Raw genomic sequence first — 25302 nt, 5'->3', positions numbered from 1 at the left:
GGCAACTCGAGTGTTTAGGGATTTAAAGACACCTGATTTTGTTCTGAATAAAAATCAGGTATTTTTAAGCTATTTGACACCCGATTTTCTAACCATCAGATTATGAACAAGGGGTTTAGATCTGATGACAGTTTCGACTCTGATTTTGACTCAGATAACGACTGGGCTTAAGATATGCACTGCTTTAACATCATATGGGCTACAAATAAGGGCAGATTTGTGAGTTCAGATTCTGTTCAGAGTGACTTGGCAGAAAATAAAGGCTGAACAAAAAACCCTGAAAAAAAAACTCTTGGAGAATTAAACGATTCCTATAAAATTCCTGCGTTCCAAACGAGCCTGAGTCCAGCGGCGGCGCGCCCCTGTTCTTGTTCCCCTGCAGCTTGCCCCTGCTCCCTGTCCCCGGCGGTTCGGCGGCGGCCTCGAGCTGCCTGAAGGCGGTGCAGCAAGCTGAGGGCTGCGTCGGCGATGTCCTCCGGTCGCTTGCGTCCCCACCGGGCGACGTCGTCCGCGTTGGCGTGGCCTGTTGTGGTGCGCTCCAGGCGTTCGGCGACGTGTGCTTCAGCGTTGTGTTCCGCGCGCTCTACGCGCCCCTCGTCAAGGAGGCCTGCGGGCTTCCCCTGAGCCTCATCACCGCCTCACCGGTCCCCGCGGGTGATGTCCCGACCGATCAAGCTTGCTGTACGTCGAGTCACAGAATAAGGTGTGTGGAGGCTCAGGTTGCGAGCTTTGTTGCAGGCTAGATATCACCGCCAGTACTAGTGATACTAAGTGGGTTAGGGTTCTGTCTGTAACATTCTATATCTAAAATTCGCTCACACAGTTTATCTATAAACGGATCTATATAATTCATATAAATATTTTCGTTTCGAGTAAAAGGATTAATCCAAATATACTATATTTGAAACACGAAGTTTTATAAGCTGACTCTAACCTATTTAAACTACCAAGTGATATTAAATTTGTCACACCGAAACATTTGACTTATACAAACTGAAAACAGAAACACTAATAGGATGGGTAATACACTCTCACCTTCAGAACTAACGTTTTTAGCAATTTGCTGCATACACGACAAATAAATACACATGATCTCCTCTCAATATCACAGTCATATCATATCCCCTCTATAAATTCACACATGTACTCATACAATGAGAGTTAAACTCTAATAACATCTGTAACCCTGTGTCTAAAATTCTCTTACAACCCAAATCTCGCGCACTCCCGTAGCTTCATGCGTCCTTCCACATGGGTCCTGCGCGCTTCGGCCTCTGACGTGCAAAACACTGCAGCATACTAGTAAAATCCAAGTCAAATATACCAAGCTGCTGCTGCTCAGAATGAGACACGCCTACGTTGCTTGCAGCTTTTCCATTACGAATAGATTCCTGCATATATGCCTGCTTCGCCTTCTTCTCGTGGAACCGAACTGAATGCATAGGAGCATTGAGCAACCAATAGTGCCGGAGTTTCAGACAACAGCAACGCGCCGTCAGCATTTTATCCTTTTTACCGCTCGCTCTTCCGATTTTATCCGAGCTTGAAACTTTGCAGAATTGCAGGACGATGGGTTACTGCACCACTGTAACACCCTCAGCCGCTGGCTTCGATCACCAATGGCGTGAGCATGTGGATCACTCTCAGAGACGAAATGGAACCGAAGAACGAGAAGAATTCAGAGGAGTGGGATGAGAGCAGAGGAGCTAGTTTTGAATATTGTCTTTCTTCTTCTCTCAATTCAAATTACAATTTGGGTTATATACCCCACCACAACCTCACTACCCACCGGGCTCACAAGCCAGCTAAGCTCCTTCGAATCGACTCAACCTCGCACCTACCCCTGTGGATTCAAGCCTGCCGTCGTGCTGACAACCACCTGCCTTGATGCATCTTTATATATTTTCTGGTGCTAAGTTGGAGTGTACGGACAATGATTTGCATGTGGCTTTTGCTACAATCTTTTTTACTTCTCCGTCTCCCGAATTCATTTGCGCCTGAAATTTTCTAGGCTGATGTGGAACTCCAACACCAGCGCACCTCATGCATAAGCTCGCACGACACGTCTTATCACATATATGCCGATGCATCCGACGCTGGACCGAAACTACGGTCTCTCGTCACCGAACACCAAACTATTCACTTCCGTCACGAATTGTTTATCCGAGTCTGTCACTTATCCTGCCCGTCATCTTCGATTTTCCCAGCGTGCCACCTCTAAACTGTTGTTTCAAATTACATTTTAGCAACTTTCCGATTGAAATGATTCTAAATGTACAAGAGTATATAAAAATATAATTGCCAATATATATCATATAGGTAAACATAAGCATTTCAAAGGCATATATGAAAGCACATAAGCTACTCATAAATACAAATGAATGGAGATTGACAGTTGACAAAGTAAGGCAATATAACATATGAACATTTATTAAAACAAAGTCATGACTCTCAGAGCGAGTTGCCGACTTAACGGCCATCAACACATACTAAGATGTTACCGATCAGTGTATCAAATCTCCTCTAAAGCTAGGCCGAGCTACACTAGTCTAGGATCAAGAGAACTCCTCTAAAAAGCACAGTATCAGTTGGCTTCTAAAGACAACAGAGAAAGAATGCCGAACACAGAGCACATCAGGGTGCCCAAACCACCAGGATCAGGCAGTCTCAAAGACAGCCGAATGCAACTGATCAGAGCAAAATGCCACAAGGTGACACCAGATCAAGTGCAACATACAAGGGCGCCCAAGCCAACAGAATCAGATAACACCTAATGCTTTCCAGAGTTCCCGTGCCAACACAGAGCCACTGAACAGAGGGTGACAAATGCACACTACAGTGGACACACAGAAGAATATCATAAATTCAGCTAGATCAATAACCGGCAACTACGGCCCAGCTTAAGAGCTCAATTGATACACTAAACGCACTTAGCTCGCATTCATCACAGAGCAGAATATTGCCAATTCTAGCATGCATATACAAAGTACTTAGATGAGAATCAAAATTGCACGCTAGAATGTAAAGAAGGGATTGGAACGAGCTTACTGTCCAGGAGGATGAAGATGGCAAGGCACGTGAATACGCTGACCCAGAAAACTAAGATTCCCCCTCTATGCCGAGGACAACTGGGAACTGCTTTCGGAGATACAATGCCACAGAGCCGGCTGCGAGGCACACCACATCCAACTCGCGAGAAGCAGAGAAACCACAACAGCAAGAGTCCAACACCGGGCCAAGGTGGAGAAGCCAAACACTGCAAGCAATGGCGTGCTCGAAGGCACAGCCTAGAAAACACCAAGCCACCACACCACAGATCTCCTCGCGCATACACGCAGCCAGCCACCGAATCAGCCGAACACCGAACAGGCAGAAGGCGCAGCGCCAAAATCCCGCACGAGGCCGGCGAGAGAGAGCCGACGGGAACTCAACCAAAGGTGAGCTCAACTGTGTCGGTCGACGCCCCACCGGAGGAAGCCGGTACAGCCTCGCGCGAGAAAGAAACAGAGAGAGAGAACCGTGGATCAGAGCAAGTGGAGAATAGCTCGCAGAAGGAAAAATCCGGGGGGAAGATCAGGTGAGTCCACCTGCCTTTGTAGGGAGAGGAAGAGGCCCGGCATCCACCCCACGACGCCTCAACGGCGCGCTGAAATCGCCGGGCAACGAACGGAGAACCGAGAAGGGCGGAGCCCCCCAACACGCCCCTCTGGCGGCCGCCGCCAACTCCACAGCACGGGCACCCCTTTAGGTTAGGCAGACGGCCGGGTGGGCTGCTCGGCTTTTGGGCCTAGAAGCGGCCCATTCGGTCAGGCCTATTCCTCTCTTTTTTTTTCTTTTCTTTTAAAGAATTTTGCTCAATTTAAATTTGACTTCAACTCAAATTCGAATTTTAAAAGAAAACCCCCTTCAAATTCTAACAATTGTCTTGCTGCATGTGTGCTACCTGCTCTAGGCCACCATGCACGCTCCGGCAACCCACGCGGTGCACCATTAGCCTGACTCCACGCACGCCTGGACTTTCCCAGCTCCAGCCCGCCGCTTGGCCCACATACCCGCGTCCCTGCAGACCGATTCCCTGTCTGGATCTGCCGTCCCGCAGAGCCAAGTCGACAGACGTGCGAGCCTGCCGTCAACTGCGCCATCCCGAGCTACCTCCGAGTCCGAACCAGCCACACGCCCGCTCTGCCATCTCGCCTTGCGCCACCGTCGCTCCAGGCCGTCTCGGACACGCGCCGATCGAACTCCCGCAGCTCAGGCCGGCGCCACGCCCCACGAGCTGCCGTGGCTGAAGCTTCCGCACACATCTGTTGCAAGCTGCCACCGCAGCACCCGGACCGCAGTACGACCATCGCGCCGTGAGCGTCACCCGAACAGATGCTTTACAATATTTTAAGCTTGCTCCACGACGTAGCCGGCGAAACTGCTAAGAACCAACTCCCACGCAACCAAATCGAGAACAGGTGCCACAATCAATCGACAATAATGGTCACCAAACACGTTAGAAAATCCATTCGGGCGAGCTGGAAAGCCGCCAAAGCGAAGGAAAAAAAATTCTATGCGGCGTCTTCTTCTGCAACACCACTGGATAATTGCCACGTATCTTTAATGTAGATTTTAAAATGGTGGATCTCGTTAAAAATTATAGTATATATTTATTACTTAACATATATGATTAACGGTGAGTGAATCTCATATACTATTTTGAGACCCACATTAGAGATAAGTGACAACCGTTCAAATCGTGCTGCAGACAGGGTTTGAAAATTCGTTGAAACCGCTCGGTATTTGCGATATTCGGCCAATTCGGTCTGCACCGTATTCTAAACTCGACCCAGTTTTTGAATTTGAATTAAAAAATAAAAAAACAAAGCTAAAAATACTAGAAACAATTCTAAGACCTTCTGTGGGTTTTTTTCAAAAATAATGTTGTTTGTATATAATTCATGGAGAGAAAGTTTGAAAAAAATATTGAAATAGGCAGTATGAACAGGATAATTTGCCCCATCACATTAAGGAAAAACTTCACATGCAAACATATATTTTTTAAGGGTAGCTTAAGAGGATCTTTAAAATTAGTTCCATTTCATTTAGAGTTTTATTAATTTTCCCATGATTTTTACAAAGTTCCCAAGCATAAAATGAATATGTTAGAAAACAACATTGTAATTAATATTTTCATGTCTACCATTATTTTTCTACATAAAGCATAGTATAAGCAAATTAATAGAAGTGGTTTCACTAATTTTGGAGATGTGATGAGTGAGTTAAGAATTAATCTAGTTGCAAAATATTTACACAATTATGTATGTTACAATAACTATTTTATGAGTTTATATATTTTTAAAGGTATATGGTCATGTAAAAAGACTAATAAAATTGGTTTCATGATTTTTAGATTAGCAAAAAATTAACTATACATTTAACTAGGTTTAGCAAATACATTCTCTCACAGAAAATTTCAACTTTGTTATGAGTATAAATAATTTTATCATGTAGACCATATTAAAAAAAACCAATAAAATTTGTTTCATTTGATTTGAAGGTCAGATAAATTAGTTATCGATTTTACAAGGTTGAACCATTTTTTGTTTTTTTTTAATTCACTACAAATCGGGAAATGCGCTCGGTAAATCGGGAATACCGAACGGTTTTCGAAGAATTCATTAAAATATGGAAAATATGGTTGGTTTTCAGTGTAATGCGATTGTTTTCGATTGAATTCGAGCGGTTACCAAATGATTGATTCGGTCGAATTCTTACTGAATTTTACAAATTTGACTGAGTGAATTTAGCCGAATTCTCACGGATTTTAAGCGATTTTTCCGACACTCATGAATTTCGACAATTCGGTGAGTCTCGGTATTTTACTATAAAGCGAATTTGTAAACCCGCCTCCTCATGCCGCTGGATAGAATTTTTTCCAAAAACGAAGCCGGCGACCGACAGGCAGGCTACAGAGCAGAGGAAAAGGGAAAGGGAAGGGAAGGGAAGGTGTGCGCTGTGCTGTGCAGTCTGGACTCCAGGGTCCAGAGTGTTAAAGAAACGGAGCTGAATCATTCATTCATCAGCGCCCCAGCTCATCGCCACCTTGTCTGCAGTCTGCTCCTGCCTCCCTTCTCGCCGCTGCTCCAAAACCCCTCCGGCCCAAGCCTGTCTCCATTGCTCGCTCGCGCGCGCGCGTGCGTCCCGGAAGGTGAGGTTTCTCGCTCCTTGTCGACCTCGGCGATTGGGGATTGACGCCCTGATCCATTTCTCTGCGCTGCCTTGTTATTTGTGAAGCTTGAATTTGTCTTGTTTCGGCTCCAACTTGCAATTGGCGTGGTCATTGAGCTCGGTTCTTTTCCTGACCAGAGGATATGCCGTGGTCTTGTGCAGCTTGCTGTTTTTTTTTTTTTTGTTGAAAAGAAAAATGTCCTGTAAGCTCTTGATAGGATGAACAACTTAGGGTGATGTTTCATGCTATCCAAGATATCCTGTGCGTAATCAACATCAATATGAACTAGGTGACTTTCCTTTTTTTTTTCTAATTAAACAGTACAATGTGGACTGTTAGGCTAGTTAAGAAGCCAAATCTTTTTTCAGTAATAAATCTATGTACAAAGTCCACAGCATGCAATCTCCAATTATATTTTCTACTTCTTGTTTGTGGCTTCTGAGTATTGTAATTGAATTGCTCACATTTCCTTAACAGCATGAGCTATTGCGTGAACTGGCTGGTGCGTGGTGCATGAAGCTCAATAACATTTATATCAAATGCTTGCTTCTTTTTTTACTGAAGGAACAGAGGAAGCCGTAAGAAAGAGCGAGAAGAAGTACACAAGAGGAGAAGCGAATAGGTCATTATGCGCCGGTGGTTTTGCTGCACTCATGTTGACACATCATATCACGAACATGGAAATGAATTTATGAACAGTCCGGACAGAACAAGCGGTATGTCTGCTGTTTATGATCTGTTTCTAATATTTATCCACATTATGTTATCATTTTAACAGATTAGAATGCAAATCATAGTTTGTACTGTTTGATTAATGTAAGGCACAAGACATTATTGCGCCCTGGTGGTTGACTGAACTTGTATACCATGGGCATGCTTGTATAACTTGTGAAGTAATATTTGGTTATTGATCAACACGAAATTTAATTCCCTATACAAGTTGACTTTACCGTTTGAACCCTCTGGATTATCTTCAGCAGTTTCAATAGTTTGTTTAAGAAACACGGGTAACTTTGAGGCCTACTGCAACTAATGATTCAAGTTTATTGTCAGGCTACCATCAGTATCTGTGTGCGGATGTTCAATCAAGAACAGCATAGCCATGTAGAAATTGAACTGCGCAGTACTCCCTCCATTCAAAAATAATGGGCGTGTTTTATTTTTGAAAAAGTCAAACTTTTACCAACAATTAGTTAAATTATAAGTATGCTTAGTGTACAAAAATTATACAACTAGACTCATATTTTAAAATGCTTTCGCACTATATTGGTTTTGTAGATATAAATGATCTATTTTGTGAGAATTTTTTTATCAAAGTCTAATTTTGAAGACCATGCCACACTAAAATGCACCCTGTATTCTTGAATGGAGAGAGTAGTATTTAGTTACTACTTACACTGACGTTTTGAGTGGACCGAACAGTCTGAAAATAAAAACAAGTATAGACAGTTATAAATGTAATAAAGCATATTCTCGATGCAAATCCAGCTAAATCTGGGTTTATGCAAGGTCTTCGAAGTAGCATATTTGGTACCGATGAGCACACCAATTAGTTAATGGCTTTTGCTGATTGAACTCTTCCACGGTTAAGTCACCCTCTAATTAGTTGTTTCTTATTGTATCTGATGCCTCATGATATTTAATGAAAAAAAGATTAGGTGGCATTCCAAAGATTACTCCGCACATATTATTTCTCTGATCATAAGCTTATTTTTGAACATATCCTTTCAGGGAATGGTTTTACTTCAAACAGTGATCCTGCAAAGGCACCTCCTTCCATTGAAGTACCTAAATTAGCATTTGATGAACTGAAAGAAAAGACAGATGATTTTGGTTCAAAGGCTTTGGTTGGCGAGGGGTCATATGGAAGAGTGTATTATGCTGTTCTAGAGAATGGAAAACATACGGCTGTGAAAAAGCTTGATACGTCAGCAGACCCTGAGCCTGACAATGAATTTCTAGCACAGGTATCATTTCCCAGTACTGCAATATTTAACTGCTGCAAATCTTTTGCTCTTAATAGCTGCGAAAGTGATTTTACAATTTATTTATGCATATCATTGACGGTTTTCCTATTCTTTGGATATAGATCTCCATTGTCTCAAGATTAAAACATGAAAATTTTGTGGAAATGCTTGGTTACTGTATTGAAGGAGATCAGCGTCTATTGGCTTATGAATTTGCTACAATGGGCTCCCTACATGATATTTTGCATGGTATGCGTCTAATAAATGCAATACCGAGTTAGCATATAGCTAACTCTGGCTTTTAATAATTTTCTTGCCATGCACAGTGCTCGGAAATATTCACGTGCAAATCCTTTTTGCACTTTTGTTTTTCAACAGGAAGAAAGGGTGTTGCAGGTGCACAACCTGGTCCTGCACTTGACTGGATGCAAAGGGTCAAAATTGCTGTTGATGCTGCAAAAGGTCTCGAGTATCTTCATGAGAAGGTCCAACCTTCCTTAGTCCATCGAGATATACGGTCTAGCAATGTTCTTTTATTTGAGGACTACAAAGCGAAGATTGCAGACTTCAATCTTTCAAACCAATCTCCAGATATGGCTGCTCGTCTACATTCTACTCGTGTCCTTGGAACCTTCGGATATCATGCTCCCGAGTAATTATCTTACTCAGACATCTGCATATTGCTCAGATTTTGTGTCGCGTGTTCTGGATTATGCTCCTAAGTAATTATCCTTTGGTATTTTGCCTAATCATATCATAATGAAGCATGCTAATGGTCTTTTGTCTGTTTTGCAACAAGACTGACATGTATGAAACTAAACCTTCAGTTGAACAGATAAATTAAAGTTAAAATTTTGAGTTTTTAGATACTTGGATGTAATATGGGTGGCACCAGATGAATATTTTGAATTTTGTTTTTGGTCTCCACCTGATTCTGTCATACAATGTCTTAATCAATGCAGGTATGCTATGACTGGCCAGCTGACTCAAAAAAGTGATGTCTATAGCTTTGGGGTTGTTCTTTTAGAGCTTCTAACCGGAAGGAAACCTGTGGATCATACAATGCCACGGGGCCAGCAGAGTCTAGTTACTTGGGTATGCATCAACCTTTTGACACTATATTAAACAATGTGCTGTCCTCAAAGTGGAAGTCTTTCCTTTTTCTGTTTGTGCTGCCAGGGGCCAACCATTATTTACTAGAGCTGTAATGGGCTCGAGATCCAGAAATAGAAAAACAAAAACTCATTCCACTGGGAACTGGATTATAATTAAGTTGTAACATATTTAAGTTCAAATTCAAATCTCTCCAGATATATACCATTGTGTTTTTCAGCACTAGATGCAGACATGCATGCTTTCATAGTTCGACATATCATACTTCTTGTAGGCTGTAAATAAGCAGGTTTTGCATATCTGAATTACCTTTTTTTTTTCCCTTTTAGCACATTACGATTTTTATTTTTTTTGCAATGTTCACTGATAAAATTAGCAACGGCCTATTATGACATACTTACAGAGTTAATTTGTTTTAAGCAGACCAAAATGTATGAGATAACCAAGAATATTTCTTTCAAATTGTGTCAATGGCCCTGTGCAAACTTTACGCGGTTCAAAGACAGCACAAAAAGTTCTAGTACAACTTTACGAGGTTATTGTCAGCAATCTGATATGTCATGCTTGTTATTCCATCTTCAACTCAGGCAACACCAAGGCTCGGTGAGGACAAGGTGAAACAATGCATTGATCCAAGATTGAATGGAGAGTACCCTCCAAAAGGAGTTGCCAAGGTATGTGCCCCTCCCTCCCTCCTTATGTGCACACAAAACAGCTTAAGATATCCAAAGATCCATATTTCTCAAGTTGGCTACTAATCGTTTAAGTCATTATGAGTAGCTAAACAAAATCTGCATTCATTACTTACACCAAATTTGTGAAATACAAATCCATCAGCGGTTGTTTACTTTCCTATCGGTGCAGCTTGCGGCAGTGGCGGCTCTCTGCGTTCAATATGAATCTGAGTTCAGACCGAGCATGAGCATTGTTGTCAAAGCATTATCTCCCCTTCTTGTAAATGCACCATATCAGCCGCCTGCTGCTCCTGATACATCTTCAGATGCCTGACAACATGCACAGCTCAACACCCATGTAAAGAAATACCATTTATTTTCTCGGTATGCCGTTTTTATGAATTACATATCTTTCATAAATCTGAATTGTGTTTGCCGGAGAGGAAGGGAAAGAAAAGGAATAATACAACTATTTGTGAACTCATGTAGCTTGCTATTGCAAGCATTGTTTGCCGATTCCTTCGTTTATATGCTTGAGAACTGCTGCAGTAAATTTATATGTTTGTGCATTACTCGTCCCTTTCCCTGTTTCATCCTTTATCTCCGTGTTGTGTGTTTAATGTTTGTATTCTTCAGGCTGGGCCTAATGCGTACGTTTAGTTGTGGCCGTTGTAATCAGCTTATTACCGGGTTCTCTCATAACTTAAACTGAACTTTGAAGGTTCCAAGCTGTTAACCGGTATTGGTGCCTTGATTCTTTATGTTTGCGTTTTGGTCTTTGTTCAAGTCGCAGGCTTTCAGCCCATTGGCTTGGACAATCCATACAACGTCGCATCTTTTACATTCCCTCTCTTGTGTGTTGTAATAATAACATTGGAAATGAGAACGTGCTATTCGCACAGTGGAGAGATCTTCGGATGTGAAGCTATTAACTAGGGTTTGAATTCTGGTTTTCGCAAAAAAAAATCTCTGGTTGTGTGTTCCCTATGGTGTTGATGTGGTCGTTTAGTGATAGTATATGGGTAGTAACTGGCTTTCAAGGTTTTTTTAGATCTTAATGTAATATCTTCGGGATATTTCTTTTCTCGGGTCTAATTTTTTTAAAATAATAATATTGGAAATCTATTTGGTTGGTATCAAACTTCAACATAATTTGTTGTAATTTTGATAGAAAATTTTGACCACAGTTGAAGTATGCCAAACTTTTTTTCCCAATCGTGATCCATGCTTTATAACCACATGAGTTACGGTAAAATTCCCTTCGCCAATTCTAAGTTCTGGCGTCAATTTTATCCGCCACAATTTAGACGAGTTGGACAAAATCATTTGCCAAACGTAATCAATCATGTGTTAGCAAGTATGTAGGCACTGGGCCCTTTTTTTTGTGAAACATAAATGTAGGGTCTAGGGAGTTGAATGCAACAGCAACTCCCGAAAAAAGAAAGGCAGCAGCAATGGAACTAGATCCTCTGACCTTAGATCATACCTCGCCATATTCTCTTTTTTTTCGTTCTCTTTCTGATTTTCTTACTGATTCTCGTTCCCTTTATTTTCTCTCATCTTTAACAGTTTTCATTCGAAAAGATTCGTGAAGAGAAAGAAGAGAAAATCTCGTCTTATACGGAATGTCCTTAGAAATCTGTTCGTAATGGAAATCGTTGGAATGCTGAAGGGAATGAAAATCCCTTCATGAAAAAATTTTCGTCCGTGAAGAGACTCCCTTAGAGATGGTCTTAAAGCATCTCCAACAATACTCCTATTTGAAGCCCTATAGCTAAATTTAGAGAATTTAGAATAAAAATGTTTGTCCAGCAGATGCCCTATCTCATCTTCTATCTTTAGAAGCCCCTAAACTCAATTCCTCATCACCCAAATGTAGGAGACCGAAGTCATCCCCTATATGTGTGACCCCCATGCAGTGAGCCCCTCTCTGTGCGCCCCCTCTCCCGTGTGGCGCAGCTCAGGAGCAAGCGGTCCGCGCTGCCCCAAGAGCAGGCAGCTGGCGTTTGTGGCCCTCCGGTTGGACGAACCATTGGTATACTGTTGCTATGCTCAAGCAGGGAGGGGAAAATGGTAGAGTGCGAGTGAGAGAGAGAGCAGAGGGAGCTGCTATTGCTTGCAGTCGAGAGGGAGAGCAAGGAGTTGTTGTTGCTTTCAAGCTCAACAGTGGTCGATGCCCGTGTGGCCAGGTTCTTCTGCATGAGGTCGGGGGTAGGGTTCAAAAAATCATCGAAAACTACTCGATATTCGCGAAAACCGATCAATTCGGTCCGCACTGAATTCTGAATTAGATCGGTTTTTGAATTTAAATTAAAAAAATAAAAAATAAAAATCATAAAAAATTTAAAATATTAGAGACAAGACCTTAAACAAAATAATGTTGTTTGCATCATATTTATATGGAGGAAGTTTGAAAAAAAAATAGTGAAATGGGTTATATGAACATAATGATTTGATCGATCACGTTAAGGAAATACTTAACATGTAAATACATATTTTTCTTATGTAGGCTATGTCTTAGGAGGATCTTTAAAATTTGTTTCACTTCATTCATAGTTCTATTAATTTTTTCATATTTTTTTTTAAAGATCACAAGCATAAAGTGAACCTGTTAAGAAATATTACTGTAATTAACCTTTTCATATCTACCATTATTTTTTCTACATAAAACATAGTATAAGTAAACTAATAAAAGTGGTTTCACTAATTCTGGAGGTGTGATGAGTTAGTTATAAATTAATATATTTGTAACATATTTACACAATCCTGCATGTTATAATAACTATTTTATGAGATCATATATTTTTAAAGATATATGATCATGTAAGAAGACTAAAAAAATTGGTTTCATGATTTTTGGATTAGCAAAAACTTAACTATGCATTTAACTAGGTTTAGCAAATATATTTTCTCACACAAAATATACAACTTTTTCATGAGTATAAATACTTTTATCATGTAGATCATGTTATAAGGAAACCAAAAAAAATTATTTCACTTTATTTGAATCTTAGATGAATTAGTTATCAAATTTACAAAGTTGAGCTATTTTTTATTTTTTAAGTTCACTAAAATTCGATAAAACCAAACGGTTTTTGATGTAATTTGAGCGGTTTTCGATCACGAATGAAATGCAGGAAATATGGTCAGTTTTTGGAATTTGAGTAGTTAACAAATGGTTGGTTTGCCCAAATTTTAAACCGATTTATAAATTTGGTCGAGTGAATTTATTCGAATTCTCGTCAAATTTTAACCAATTTTTTCTGTTTTTGCAAATATCGGTGGGTCGCTAGGGATGGTTTTCGGGTCCCAAACAAATTTTCGAACCTTGGTCGAGAGGTTTAAAGCTAGCTAGATGTTTGATGTGCTGTGATGTTGTGTGTGCATGTGTCTTTATTTTTTATTTAATTCTCAAATATTTCTGGTGGCATAATAGTTATCTAAAAATTCTAAAAAATTTCATGAGTAAAATAGAGCTAACTAGAAATCCTTTCTAATTGATTTGACCTAAAAATGTTAAGCCAATATTTAATTAAAATTCTCTAATGAATACTACTTTTATAAATTCTAATAATTTTAAGACCTCAAATAAATTCTTAAAAATCTAGAAACAATCACTAATATTCGTTTCATGTGGTGTACTAATTTCTAAAATTAATTCTAACCCTAGATCATATGATGAAAATCTGAGTTGCTTTGTAATGCTGCACTTAATGGCATTTTTCCACTAATATTGTCGTCACAATTATATTTTTTGAACTTTTATATTGTCATAACAATTACTTAAAAAATACCAAATATATGATCATAGATGCTTGACTACATTATTAAAACAACACATAATAGATTATTACTATTGCAAGAAACTACGGTGACTTATTATGATGTGGTGAAGGAGAAACATCAGTAAGAGCTAATATATAGAGGTTCGAAATATCGTTAAAAATTTAGTGATTGAAAAAATAGCCGTTGAGAAAATATCTATTAAAAAATAGTCGTTAAAAATATTTATTATAAAAATAACCGTTGAAAAAATATACGTTATAAAATTAGTCGTTCGAAATATAACTATTACAATTCAAATGTTTTATAAGATTTCAATATAATATATGAGAGTGAGAAATAGAGAATGAGATTTAGAGAATCCGTTAGAAAGTGAAAAGATATAGAAAAAATCTTTAAAAAAACCACTTTATAGAAATATAGGATACGTTTTAGAGGTACGGCAGCTACTGGAGATGGGCTTGGATTTTTATGACGGTGCTACAGTGCCTCCTCTGACTTCAGAGCTACCGCGCGGATTAGTGCTACAGTAACAGAGTGAACGGTGAAATCGGTATAGTATTTTATGAAACGGTAACTTCAAAACACTGTTTAGTATAATTTGTTGCTGTAGCAACTATAAATCGCTGTAGCTCTAGACTCGTTGCACTGAGCGTCTCTGACGTTGAGGCGTGAGAGTATTCGGTTCCAGTAGCAACTCGCAACTAGGGCGGGATAACGAGTCAACTTAATTTGTTATGGCTCGCTCGATAATAAACTGGTTTGGTTTGGCTCGTTAACGAAACGAGAAAAAAATTTCAACCTAGCTCAACTTGTTATACTCGTGAGCCGGCTCATTTAGCTATCGGAGGATTATCGGTGACGTGAATAGAGATCTATGATAACGTCAAGTAGCCGAGGTGGATAAGAATCTAAGTGATCGATAGCACGAATGTCGTGAACGATCGACGGGAACTGAGGACCGTTGTGGATGGAGGATAACGGTGCCGATTCATCGCTCATCGAGTCACCGGATTTGGAAGAATAAAAATAAGATGTTGCATTAGGATTTCTAAGAATAGATATATATTTAGTTATATAAATAAACTACTGAGTCTTGGCTGCACAATATTATATAAATGGTCTCCTAACTTATTTCGCTTACGAGCCAGCTGGCGAGCTAACTCAAACCAGCTCACAAGCTTGGAGGTTTTTCGTCCCGCACTACTCGCAACTCACTGGAAGCTGCCAGCCAGCTAGCGTCATCGCACGCTCGCGTTCCAACTTCCAAGCTGCAACGAACTCCCTCCCTCCCTCCCTCGGCTGTATCGCCACTGCTCCTATCCCTTTTCGGCTACCTAGGTAGCCTGCCTGCCCGCGATGCTGCTCGCGCGCAGCCTCCGCTCCCGCCCCCGCCCGCCGCTCGCGTCGGCGTCGGCGGCCGCGGCGGAGGCGGAGCGGGCGGTACGAGACGGGCCCCGGAACGACTGGAGCCGGCCCGAGATCCAGGCCATCTACGACTCCCCTCTCCTCGACCTCCTCTTCCACGGGGTACGTACGCCCGCCTGCCTCCTCCCGCCTGTACTGGACACCTCGCGATCCCAAACCCCCCGTTAATCTTTCGGTTTTGTTCGTGTCTGGTGCTGGTAATGGCTGAATTTTGTTGAAATGTTTCGCCTTTAAGCTTCTGAATGAATGGTGCCGGCCGTAGATTTGCTGGCAAGGTTGCACCTTTAGGGGCTTTGGACTTTGGGGGATGGATTGGCAATGCCGGAGGTGAAGCCTTTATTCCTAGAAGTGCTGGCTACAGCTCGTTTTGCTGGTTATCCAGTTTGCAAAGCAAAGAAATGTTCAGACATAAAAGGACTGCCTAGATACTTATTTTTAATTTCTTCCTAGATGCATAACACAGTAGGACCTCCTACTATTCCGTTCAAAAGGAAAATGAATAAGGTCGTTTTTTGCTAGTGCCTAGTGAAATTGGATGGAGATTGCTGTAGTGGCAGCTGGGGGTTAATGCCAAGGGTTTCACTTTTGGGGATTTCTTGTTCTCGTGGATGCACTTAGAGATAGCGATGGGCATTTCAGCTCTGTGGGGCTTTGGGACGAGGACAGTGGATTTTTTCTGTTTATTTTCTCAGATATCTTAAGATTATAGCATTATGCTAGCATCTGCCCGTGGATGCGTTCAACATTCACGTCCATGTCCAGCTAACGTCTCTTGGAATTAGTAGCTAAATAATACCGATCTGCTGCCTTAGTTTTTTACTTTGTTTATATGGTGATAACAAGCACCAGCTCTGTCACTTTAGGCTTTAGGGCCTTTTAGCAGTGGAAAGTCCCAATTGTTGATAGTGATGTCATGTTGAGTCGGTTCTTCTGTACTTAGCGTCCAAGATTTTTCACTCACATTCTATGGACTCTAAAAATTGGTAATTGACACAAAGTATCATAATAACTAGCATTTTATGATGTTTAGGTTTTGGAGACTTTTTAATGATTTAGTGTTGCCTTAAGCAGATGACAACCTTTTCATTGTGTAAAGGTTTTTGAGCTTAATGTGTATGCCCGTGCCAAAAAGATTCCAAATGATGCATACTGCCTTATAAAGAAATGTTCTTTTATATATCATGTTAACATCAATGGGGTATTTAGCATCTGTGTGATCATGTCAGTTAATACTTAAGAATGTAGCAACAATTCTGAACGACCATTTGTTCTTCTCATTTATCTGGCAACTACTTGCATTTTTCAGGCTCAGGTTCATAGGAGTGTTCACAAATTTAGAGAAGTGCAGCAATGCACGCTTCTTTCAATAAAAACTGGTGGATGCAGTGAAGATTGTTCATACTGCCCTCAGTCCTCAAGATACAATACTGGATTGAAGGCCCAAAAATTAATGAACAAAGATGCTGTCTTAGAAGCAGCAAGAAAGGTACTCTTTGTGTAACAATTGTCTGGGAGATGAACAACTTCACTTCAGTTGACCTTTTACTCTTGCAAACTGATGATATAACTTTTATTTGTTGACTGAACTTTATGGTTCATGGTACCCTGTGTTGTGTTAGTGTTATTTCACAGTACACCTCTTTATATATTGTTCCTTGTAAACTATTTTCTCACAGGCAAAAGATGCTGGGAGCACCCGATTTTGCATGGGAGCCGCATGGAGAGAAACCATCGGCAGGAAAACAAATTTCAGCCAGATTCTTGAATATGTCAAGGAAATAAGGTATTCATTGGTAAATTTTATACAATAGAACTATGGTATATGGTACAAGCTCTGGATAACCATACACAAGTTCTAGAAGTTCTCTTCTAGGTCGATGTCCTGTTCTCGCCTTTATTCGTCTAACTTATATATTTTTTAAATTAACTTTGTCTATTTACTTACAATGTTTAGGTCACTGACTTAAGACCTTAATGCGCAAAATATGATAACATATTCATTCAACATTTATTTTTAACGTTTTAGTGTGCATTGGATAATTATCTATGCAGGGGTATGGGGATGGAGGTATGTTGCACGCTGGGCATGATAGAGAAACAACAAGCCAAAGAACTCAAGAAGGCTGGTCTTACAGCATATAATCATAACCTAGATACATCAAGAGAGTATTATCCCAACATTATTACCACAAGATCATACGATAATAGACTGCAGACTCTTCAGCATGTCCGTGAAGCTGGAATAAGCATCTGCTCAGGTAATTTTTGGAAGTCACTGAAATTTCTAGCTTTTATTTTGTCAGGGCTATCCGGCATAATAAGCATTCCTCGTCTAGCTTAAAAGAATCTGGTAAATATATGTCTTCGTTGGATAATTTGGTACACCATTTCTTTGCAGGTGGAATAATTGGTCTTGGGGAAGCAGAGGAGGACCGTGTAGGGTTGTTGCATACACTAGCCACCTTGCCTGCACACCCAGAGAGTGTTCCTATTAATGCATTGGTTGCTGTAAAAGGCACACCTCTTGAGGATCAGAAGGTATTCTGTACTGTTGATTTTTTTCTGTAGTTTAGATTCTTGCAGGTAGTGTGTGAGCCTGCGTTTCACACATGGAAAAGATGCATGGATCCTATATAATACAAGACTTTGATAGCATATTGTCAACTACAATGTGCAGACTATATAACCAAGTTTAAGATTATACATGCTGATTTTTTGTGTTTGTTTGTGTTAACAAATGTTCAACATCAGCCTGTAGAGATCTGGGAAATGATCCGTATGATTGCGACTGCTCGAATTGTGATGCCAAAGGCAATGGTGAGGCTTTCAGCAGGCCGAGTACGGTTTTCCATACCAGAACAAGCGCTGTGCTTCCTTGCTGGGGCCAACTCCATCTTTGCTGGTGAGAAACTTCTGACGACTGCGAATAACAACTTTGATGCTGACCAGACGATGTTCAAGATCCTTGGTCTGATTCCCAAGGCTCCAAGCTTTGGCGACGAAGAGGTGGCGGCTCCTGCAAACACAGAAGGATGTGAGGAAGCCGCTTCAATGTAAAACATCGAAAACCATTCTTGATATTTCATTTGGTGCAAAGCTACCGCACTATCTCCAGCTAGAGCATTGCATTGTAGAAACCACTGTAATTTGTAGTCACTTTAGATTGATTACAAATAAAATAGGGTGTTCTCTGAATCACCTTTCCTGGAATGGCATTGTATGATGTATTCAGCTTCCATCTTTTGATCTCTGTCCGTGTAGCGCCACGGAACATGCTACACGGAACATCAAATGGACCGACAATTCTGAACTTGTGATCAGGGTTTGGAGATCCAGCAGCCACCTGGTTCTTAGACTGCCAACAAGATTCCATTCAGTCAGAGACGGATTACCCGACCGGATTGTGACTGGTCGTTGATAGCTTGCTGCAAACCTGATGATGTTGCCATGGTGAATGCATAAGCATGGCAGAGATAGACCGGTGTCAACTGTCAAATCCTGCACCCTGGTGTCGTGATACGCATGGCATGCTGCGGTTCAGATGCTTGATTGATTCTAATAATACTGACCATCATTGCTGCAAGGGAGCAGCAGATTGCCATTGCCTGTACCCGAGCTCATGATCAGCTCAAGCTCCAGACAAGAGTTAAAAGTTATAAACATCAGACACAATTCTCCTTGGAATAATTCCTCTCCTACCACTGCAATCTTTGAAATTGCCCCCCATGCTCGTTCAACATTCTCTATCGGGGCTTCAATGTGACCCTCACACGCCACACTCACAACACCGCATGCAAACACACTCTTGCACGTCCTTAAGCCTCCGGAGTGCGGAAACATACAATACCATTAAATGTGCATACATGTATGTACCCTATGTACCATTAAATATGTATATGTATATATGCCCAAATCCTACATAAAATTTAATCTCGGAGGAAAAGTGAGGCACACAGATCCAAATAATCAACAATGAGCTCAACAGTGTCGCTTGCCAATCGAGCAACACTCCTCCTTGGTGCGTGGGTGTTCCCAATAGGAAAAAAACTAACGGGCGGAGTGTGTCCACCCGTACAAAGAACAAGCACTGCATACCAGCGTAGTACAAGAGGGGGAGAAGAGAGGGCATTTTCTCCAGATTCATGATCAGAAACTGATCAGCCAAGTCAAATTTGAAATCAAATTTGTAAGATATTCGAAAACGGAGATAATAAAAGCCAAGGAAACCGACACATTCTCACTTTCCGATATTACCCCTCTCGCTGCATCCAAAGAAGAGATTTCAGCTTTAGCCCCTCAATACGTATGCCTCACAACATTTGCCCCTCAATCTGCATGCTTCACAGAATTTGCTACTCGAAGAGCAAATTGTTCCAATCCATGCCCTTCTCTCCAATTTATTTTTTTACATTATTTCTTTTTTATTTGTCACCTAAACTGACTCTTTTGCCCCTCCTCTGTTTGGTTGGATCAATGGACTCGATTGGATCGAGTCGAGCATCTCCCAAAGCGAGTCGAGGGCGAGCGACGCCCTGTTGTCCACTACAATGCGTCACTGAAGGGGGCTACGGCGGGATCTCCCCAAATCCTGTGGCGTGGGTGTGAGGAACCGTCCAAATAGTATTCTAATTGATCATTAAGTTTATCATTTTCATAATCACGACTGCAATGATTAACCAGAATACTATTCTGATAGTTCTGGTATGTATTTTGTGTCCAAGATTGGAACACATACTTTTCCAACATATATCATCACAACAAAGCTTAATAAAGAGCGACTAATAAAATTATATTACAAGTCTTTAAGTATTAACAATTTCTGATAATTTACAACAAAAGATTGAAGTAGGAGGACAATAAAACAGACCCCCCAAGCTAAAAGAGAAACTACGTAGCGGAAGACAAAATATATTAACAGCAAAGATAGATGAAGTCATATGCCCTTAGGATTCAGCCCAAAATAACCGCACAAAGGTAGTTTGCACTACTCAACCCCGCCACCTACCTCGGTCGACGCAAAATAGCTGAACACTACCTTCTCCACATCGGTAGCATATGAAAGAGCAATGTGAGTATTAAGGTAATTGCAAGACATAATTGAAAGGACAATGATGTCGCCTAGAGGGGGGGGGGGTGAATAGGCATTTTTACAAAAATTCAACCCTCTCTACCGTTGGCCTAAACTTGCAGCGGAATATAAATTAACGAGTTTTTTACAAGAGAAAAACCTAAATATGCTAGGCTCAACTAGTGCACAAACACCCTAAATAATTGTGGAAATTACAATCCTAAGGTGACAAAAATTACTCAATTCTAGCTAGAGATATGCAATAAAACTTAAATTGAAAAAGGCTGAAAATACTGTTCATATGCCTGGAATTACTGTTCACCGGAGACTCCGGTGTAGTCCGGATACTCCGGTGTGTACAGGTCCGGAAACTCCGGTAAATACCGGATTCTCCGGGTTCTGTACAGAACTGAGCCCGAAACTGAATAAAATTAATGAGTAGAGAGTTCTAGCTCAAACCAAGTGATGTCGTGTGTTCCCGGAGATGATTCCAAGTAGATTCACGAAGAACATACACTCAAATACACACAAACAAGTAGATTGAGCAATATGCACAAAGATTTGAGCAAGAACATAAAAGTAAGGAAACAAGAGAGGAGACACAAAGATTTGTTTCCCGAAGTTCGGATTCACCACCGTGAATCCTACGTCTCCGTTGAGGAAGCTCCAACGAGCCGGGTCTCTTTCAACCGCTTTCCTCGATCCACTAGCTTTATCTCTTCCCTTTCGGAGGCGAGATCGACCTTCACAAACTTTCCCGCGGCTCACCACACGCGCGGGAGCTCACCGGGCAACACCTAGCCGGCTAGGAGGCTTCACCTCCAAGAGTAACAAACGCTTCGAGAACTTCTTGTCAAGAACTCAAGTGCTCAAGATTGGATTTTAGCTCACTTGCACTCAATCTTCCAATCTCTCAACCCAACTCACTTTTCTTCTCAAATCACACACTAGAATAGAGTGGGATGGAGTTCTTTTGGCTCTAAAAAGTGTTTCTTTCGTGCCCTTGCAGCAGCCCCAAAGGATGGGGTGAGTGGGGTATAAATAGTCCACTTCAAAAAACTAGCCGTTGGGCTCTTTTCTGGAACTTACCGGAATATCCGGCCTACACCGGAGTCTCCGGCCACTCCAGGTACCGGAGAATCCGGTCTTCACCGGAGTCTCCGAGTACAGCACAGCTGACCTCCGAAAAACGACGATAACTATTGATCCCGGAGTCCGATTTCGACGATTTTGGACTCTATGGAAAGCTTATTTAGAGGGCTACACATCCCAACTAAATTCATGACCTAAAACACAAAGGATCAAATTAGGAACACTCCAAAACCTATTTTGGACACTTCCGCACTTTCCGCTCCGGACTCTTAACAACAAACTCTCACTTTGGGTTTGGTTGGGAACTCTTGAGCACTGAGACGCGACAATTAGCTCACGTTGCATCCCTCTCAATAGTGCGGCATACCTATACTCAAATTCAAAGATAAAACTCGTTTGAACCACTTTGAGCATTTGAAAACTTTCAAGTACCGCTTCTTTTTCTTTCAAACCTTGAGGGTTGCCAACTTCCATATATTCTTCACTCCATCTCTTCTTGATTCTTCATATGATTGATGTGAATCATCCATAGCTTCCCATAGCCTCGCACGGTCCATCGACGCAAAGCCTTCACTCGCTCTTCACCACCGCCTTGGTCCTTCGGCGCCAAGCCATTTGCTTGCCCTTCACCACGGATGGTCCATCGCAGCTGAGTCTTGCTTGTCCTTCACCGTCTTGCCATAGAAAACTACTTTGTATTCGACATCTTCAAGGAATTCACTTTTTCATATATGGAGTCCACTCTTGTTCTTCACTCTTGGCATATATGATTTCAATTCAACTCATGCCTTCTTATGGATCCTAACCCCAACTCACTCTTAAGCACAAAGCATATGGGTTAGTCCATAAAATCTAAATGAAACTTTTATACCTTAAGTTACTTGATCTCCATAAGTAACTTATTAGCCTTCATGCATATTGTCAATCTTCATATAGAACCTAACCCCACTCATTCTTAAACACATAGCACACGGGTTAGTCCATAAAACTCTATTAACAAGTCATACCTTTAGTTACTTGATCTCCACAAGTAACTTAGGATTCAAGCTTATTGCTAATCTTATTGAGCTTCTTTTTCTTCTTATGAGCATCACTAAAAACTCATTTATTTAGATGCATATTTCTCCTCCATGCATCACATCCGAGCATCACCTAGAGCTCATTCATCTTGATGTACTTTCAATCTTCCCATTCACCTAGAGTTCATGTATGTCTCTTCTCCATGCATCACCTATTGAACAACCTACTAACAATCTCAACACCATTGTTAGTTCATAGGTATTGTCATTAATTACCAAAACCACACATAGGGGCTAGATGCACTTTCAATCTCCCCCATTTTGGTAATTGATGACAATCTCACTAGATGATTATATTTGACAAAATTTAAAGTTCTAAGTATACATATAATCCGAAGATGAATATATACAAAGAACAAGTTTTGAAAATATCAAATATCACAAAGATATTTGAGATTGCCAAAACAAGTTTTACTAGCATCAAACACCACAAGGGTTTTGATATTAGTAAAAACCAACATATGTATATAGTAAACTCCCCCACAATCTATGCATGTGTGAATGAATCTTGAATATCATTGCATATATTGTCTATCTCAAATTTTGGATGGAGTTTTCTTTATACATATCAAGCAAGCATGACAAAGTATGTATGAAGATGAATATGCTCATGCAAAGCAAAACTTTCACCTCATTTCTCAAAGGCCAATCATTCAAATTCTCCTCTAATTGACATCTTCCCCATATAAGCAAATTATCCTCCATAAGCAAAGCCCTCTTACAAAATATAACATCTAGTCCAAATTCTCCCCCAATTGACATCAATGCCAAAATGGAATCATCGAAACGAATTCTCCCCCAATTGACATCAAATTGGTAAGAATTAAGGAAGACTTGCTAAAAGAGAAATTTTCCCAAAAATCATTCGAAGCACATTAGCTCTATCCCACAAAAGGAATCATCGAAAGCTAGTGCATGACCATATATAGTGTAAACTCCTCATAATATGTGTATTTCTCTTAATTTGAGTTAAACCAAATACACTTATCCAATTAAGAGCTATGTGAGGAGAACAAGTTATATAATAGGTCAAAGGGGTTCAAAGAGATGCCAAAAGAGATTTCAAAAGGAAATACCAATTAAAATTTCAAAAGATATCAATTGAATACCTACAAGAGATACCAATTGAAAAAGATGCCAATTAAAGTTCCAAAGGATATCAATTGAATACCTATAAGAGATATCAATTGAAAATTCAAATCATACCGATTGAAACAATTGAAAGAGATACCAATTCCAATTGAAACTAATTCAATTGAAGGCAAAACAAGCACGAGTCCGAAATAAATATCCAAAACACAAGTGCAATGGATTATGCTCTAAGTTGAACATAGCAAAATTGTTGACAATATAACGAATTTCTCGTTTATCACAAAGTGTCAACATCTCATAAGCATATATGTCCAAAAGAGCAATTTAAAGCGGACTACAAACCTCAAGCAAAAGATTTTGCAATTTTCATCAATATTGCATATAGGACCAACTCAAGCATTTGATATGAAATCTTTTGCATATTTGGGATTGGATGAATCATAAATATGATTATAGAGTTCCCACAAAAATATGCTACTCAAATTGCTCATATTTGCAATAAAGAGGTTTTAAGCACTTGCAAGAAAAACACATTTTTGCAAGATATTTTCATGATATGATACAATCTACACAAGATTGAATCTTTGAAATTAAATGCATAAATCAAGAACAAATTACTTGGAATGATAGTGAATTTGCTCACTTTGATATGGTCCTTCTCTTGATTCCAATTGAAATTGAAGGAGATGGTTTTCTTTGTAGATACCAATTGAAAGATAAAGACCTTCTTCATGAAAAATCCAATTGAAAGGACAAAATCATCTTCATGAATTTCAATTGAAATGAGCTTCTACTTGAAAGGACCTTCATTATGATTAATCCAAGCATCCAATGCATCGTTATTGTACCTAAAAACTCATTCAAGTACAATTTGATCCCCAAACTTATTGGGTCCGAAGAGGTTAGTGAACTCATCACAAATAGCACGCTCTCTCATAGATATTTGCATATTGATATGACATGGATATGATAATAATTGAAGTTCATACCAATAGATAGAAACCAATTGAAAATATATACCACATGAAGGTATATACCAATTGAAGTCAAATGAAAGCTTTATGCACATTTTAGACAATAAAAGCATTTGAGAGAGACTTACTTTATATGTAGGATCAAAGAAAGCAAACATGCTATAGATATTAATATTTAAGTCAAACAAGCATGCTCGTCACTTTCAAGATCCAATAAGATATAATTTGGACAAAAATAGCATATAAGACTTGAAAATACCAAATGAAAGACAAATATCAAAAGGTTGTCCAAATTACATCTAAGACAAAGATCAACAAATGATCACTCTCAAAGTTCAACAAGTGAACTAAGCAAGATTTAAGCATATAAAGAATAGAATTGCATTCTATGCTCAAAAACTTATCTCAAGCAAGTATATTAAAAATAATTCAAGCATTGAGATAGCAAGCTTCTATGAACTCCAAGAGTAAAGTTTCCTTGAAGAAACCAATATTCCTAACATAGGAGTTAAATGAAATCTTTCACATAGAAGGAAGTCACTTGGAAACAAGAATTGAAACAAAGATGATCAGCAAGGATTACCACTTGTATTATTACCAATTGTAAGAAGACAATGGTATATGGAGATATCACAAGTCGGTAATTGCAACAAGGCATGGATCAACTTTCTTTCAAGAAGCATGAAGGAAGGATTTTAGAAATCAAACACATGCTTCAAACACATTCCTCACAAAGTCAACTATTACAAGAAAACACAAATAAAAACAATAGTTGATACAGTTCTGCTGAACTGACCCGGAGTATCCGGTGAACACCG

The 25302-nt window shown here is 40.1% G+C and overlaps 2 protein-coding genes across 3 annotated transcripts; both read left to right on the top strand.

Moving 5' to 3' along the window:
- The first annotated feature begins 5970 nt into the window (after nt 1-5970).
- LOC133895337 (PTI1-like tyrosine-protein kinase 3) lies at nt 5971-10521 on the top strand. 2 transcript variants are annotated; one of them, XM_062335582.1, is made up of 8 exons: nt 5971-6193; nt 6785-6930; nt 7946-8181; nt 8304-8430; nt 8560-8833; nt 9144-9276; nt 9882-9968; nt 10159-10521. In XM_062335582.1, exons 2-8 carry the CDS (start codon nt 6843-6845, stop codon nt 10300-10302), a joined length of 1089 nt encoding a protein of 362 aa, XP_062191566.1. In that variant the 5' UTR covers nt 5971-6193; nt 6785-6842; the 3' UTR covers nt 10303-10521. The 2 variants fall into 2 exon arrangements, with proteins under 2 accessions (XP_062191566.1, XP_062191565.1); XM_062335581.1 differs by having other exon boundaries at nt 6779-6930.
- Nucleotides 10522-14997: 4476 nt separating this feature from the next.
- LOC133896509 (biotin synthase, mitochondrial-like) lies at nt 14998-18415 on the top strand. The gene is made up of 6 exons (XM_062337140.1): nt 14998-15281; nt 16486-16665; nt 16856-16962; nt 17232-17437; nt 17578-17717; nt 17931-18415. Exons 1-6 carry the CDS (start codon nt 15111-15113, stop codon nt 18234-18236), a joined length of 1110 nt encoding a protein of 369 aa, XP_062193124.1. The 5' UTR covers nt 14998-15110; the 3' UTR covers nt 18237-18415.
- The last annotated feature ends 6887 nt before the right edge of the window (nt 18416-25302 follow it).

Source organism: Phragmites australis, chromosome 16 (genome assembly GCF_958298935.1).
Source record: "Phragmites australis chromosome 16, lpPhrAust1.1, whole genome shotgun sequence".
NCBI lineage: Eukaryota > Viridiplantae > Streptophyta > Magnoliopsida > Poales > Poaceae > Phragmites > Phragmites australis.
The sequence above is the reverse complement of the archived record's forward strand: the minus strand, read 5'-3'. Positions and strand labels throughout refer to the sequence as shown.

What these genes read in the sequence shown, in the direction of transcription:
- LOC133895337 (XM_062335582.1), top strand. Translation starts at nt 6,843, where the DNA reads ATGCGCCGGTGGTTTTGCTGCACTCATGTTGACACATCATATCACGAA. An exon ending in CAGTCCGGACAGAACAAGCG is followed by an intron (nt 6,931 to 7,945) that starts GTATGTCTGCTG and finishes ATATCCTTTCAG; the next exon opens with GGAATGGTTTTACTTCAAAC. An exon ending in TTCGGATATCATGCTCCCGA is followed by an intron (nt 8,834 to 9,143) that starts GTAATTATCTTA and finishes TAATCAATGCAG; the next exon opens with GTATGCTATGACTGGCCAGC.
- LOC133896509 (XM_062337140.1), top strand. Translation starts at nt 15,111, where the DNA reads ATGCTGCTCGCGCGCAGCCTCCGCTCCCGCCCCCGCCCGCCGCTCGCG. An exon ending in TCGACCTCCTCTTCCACGGG is followed by an intron (nt 15,282 to 16,485) that starts GTACGTACGCCC and finishes TGCATTTTTCAG; the next exon opens with GCTCAGGTTCATAGGAGTGT. An exon ending in TCTTAGAAGCAGCAAGAAAG is followed by an intron (nt 16,666 to 16,855) that starts GTACTCTTTGTG and finishes ATTTTCTCACAG; the next exon opens with GCAAAAGATGCTGGGAGCAC.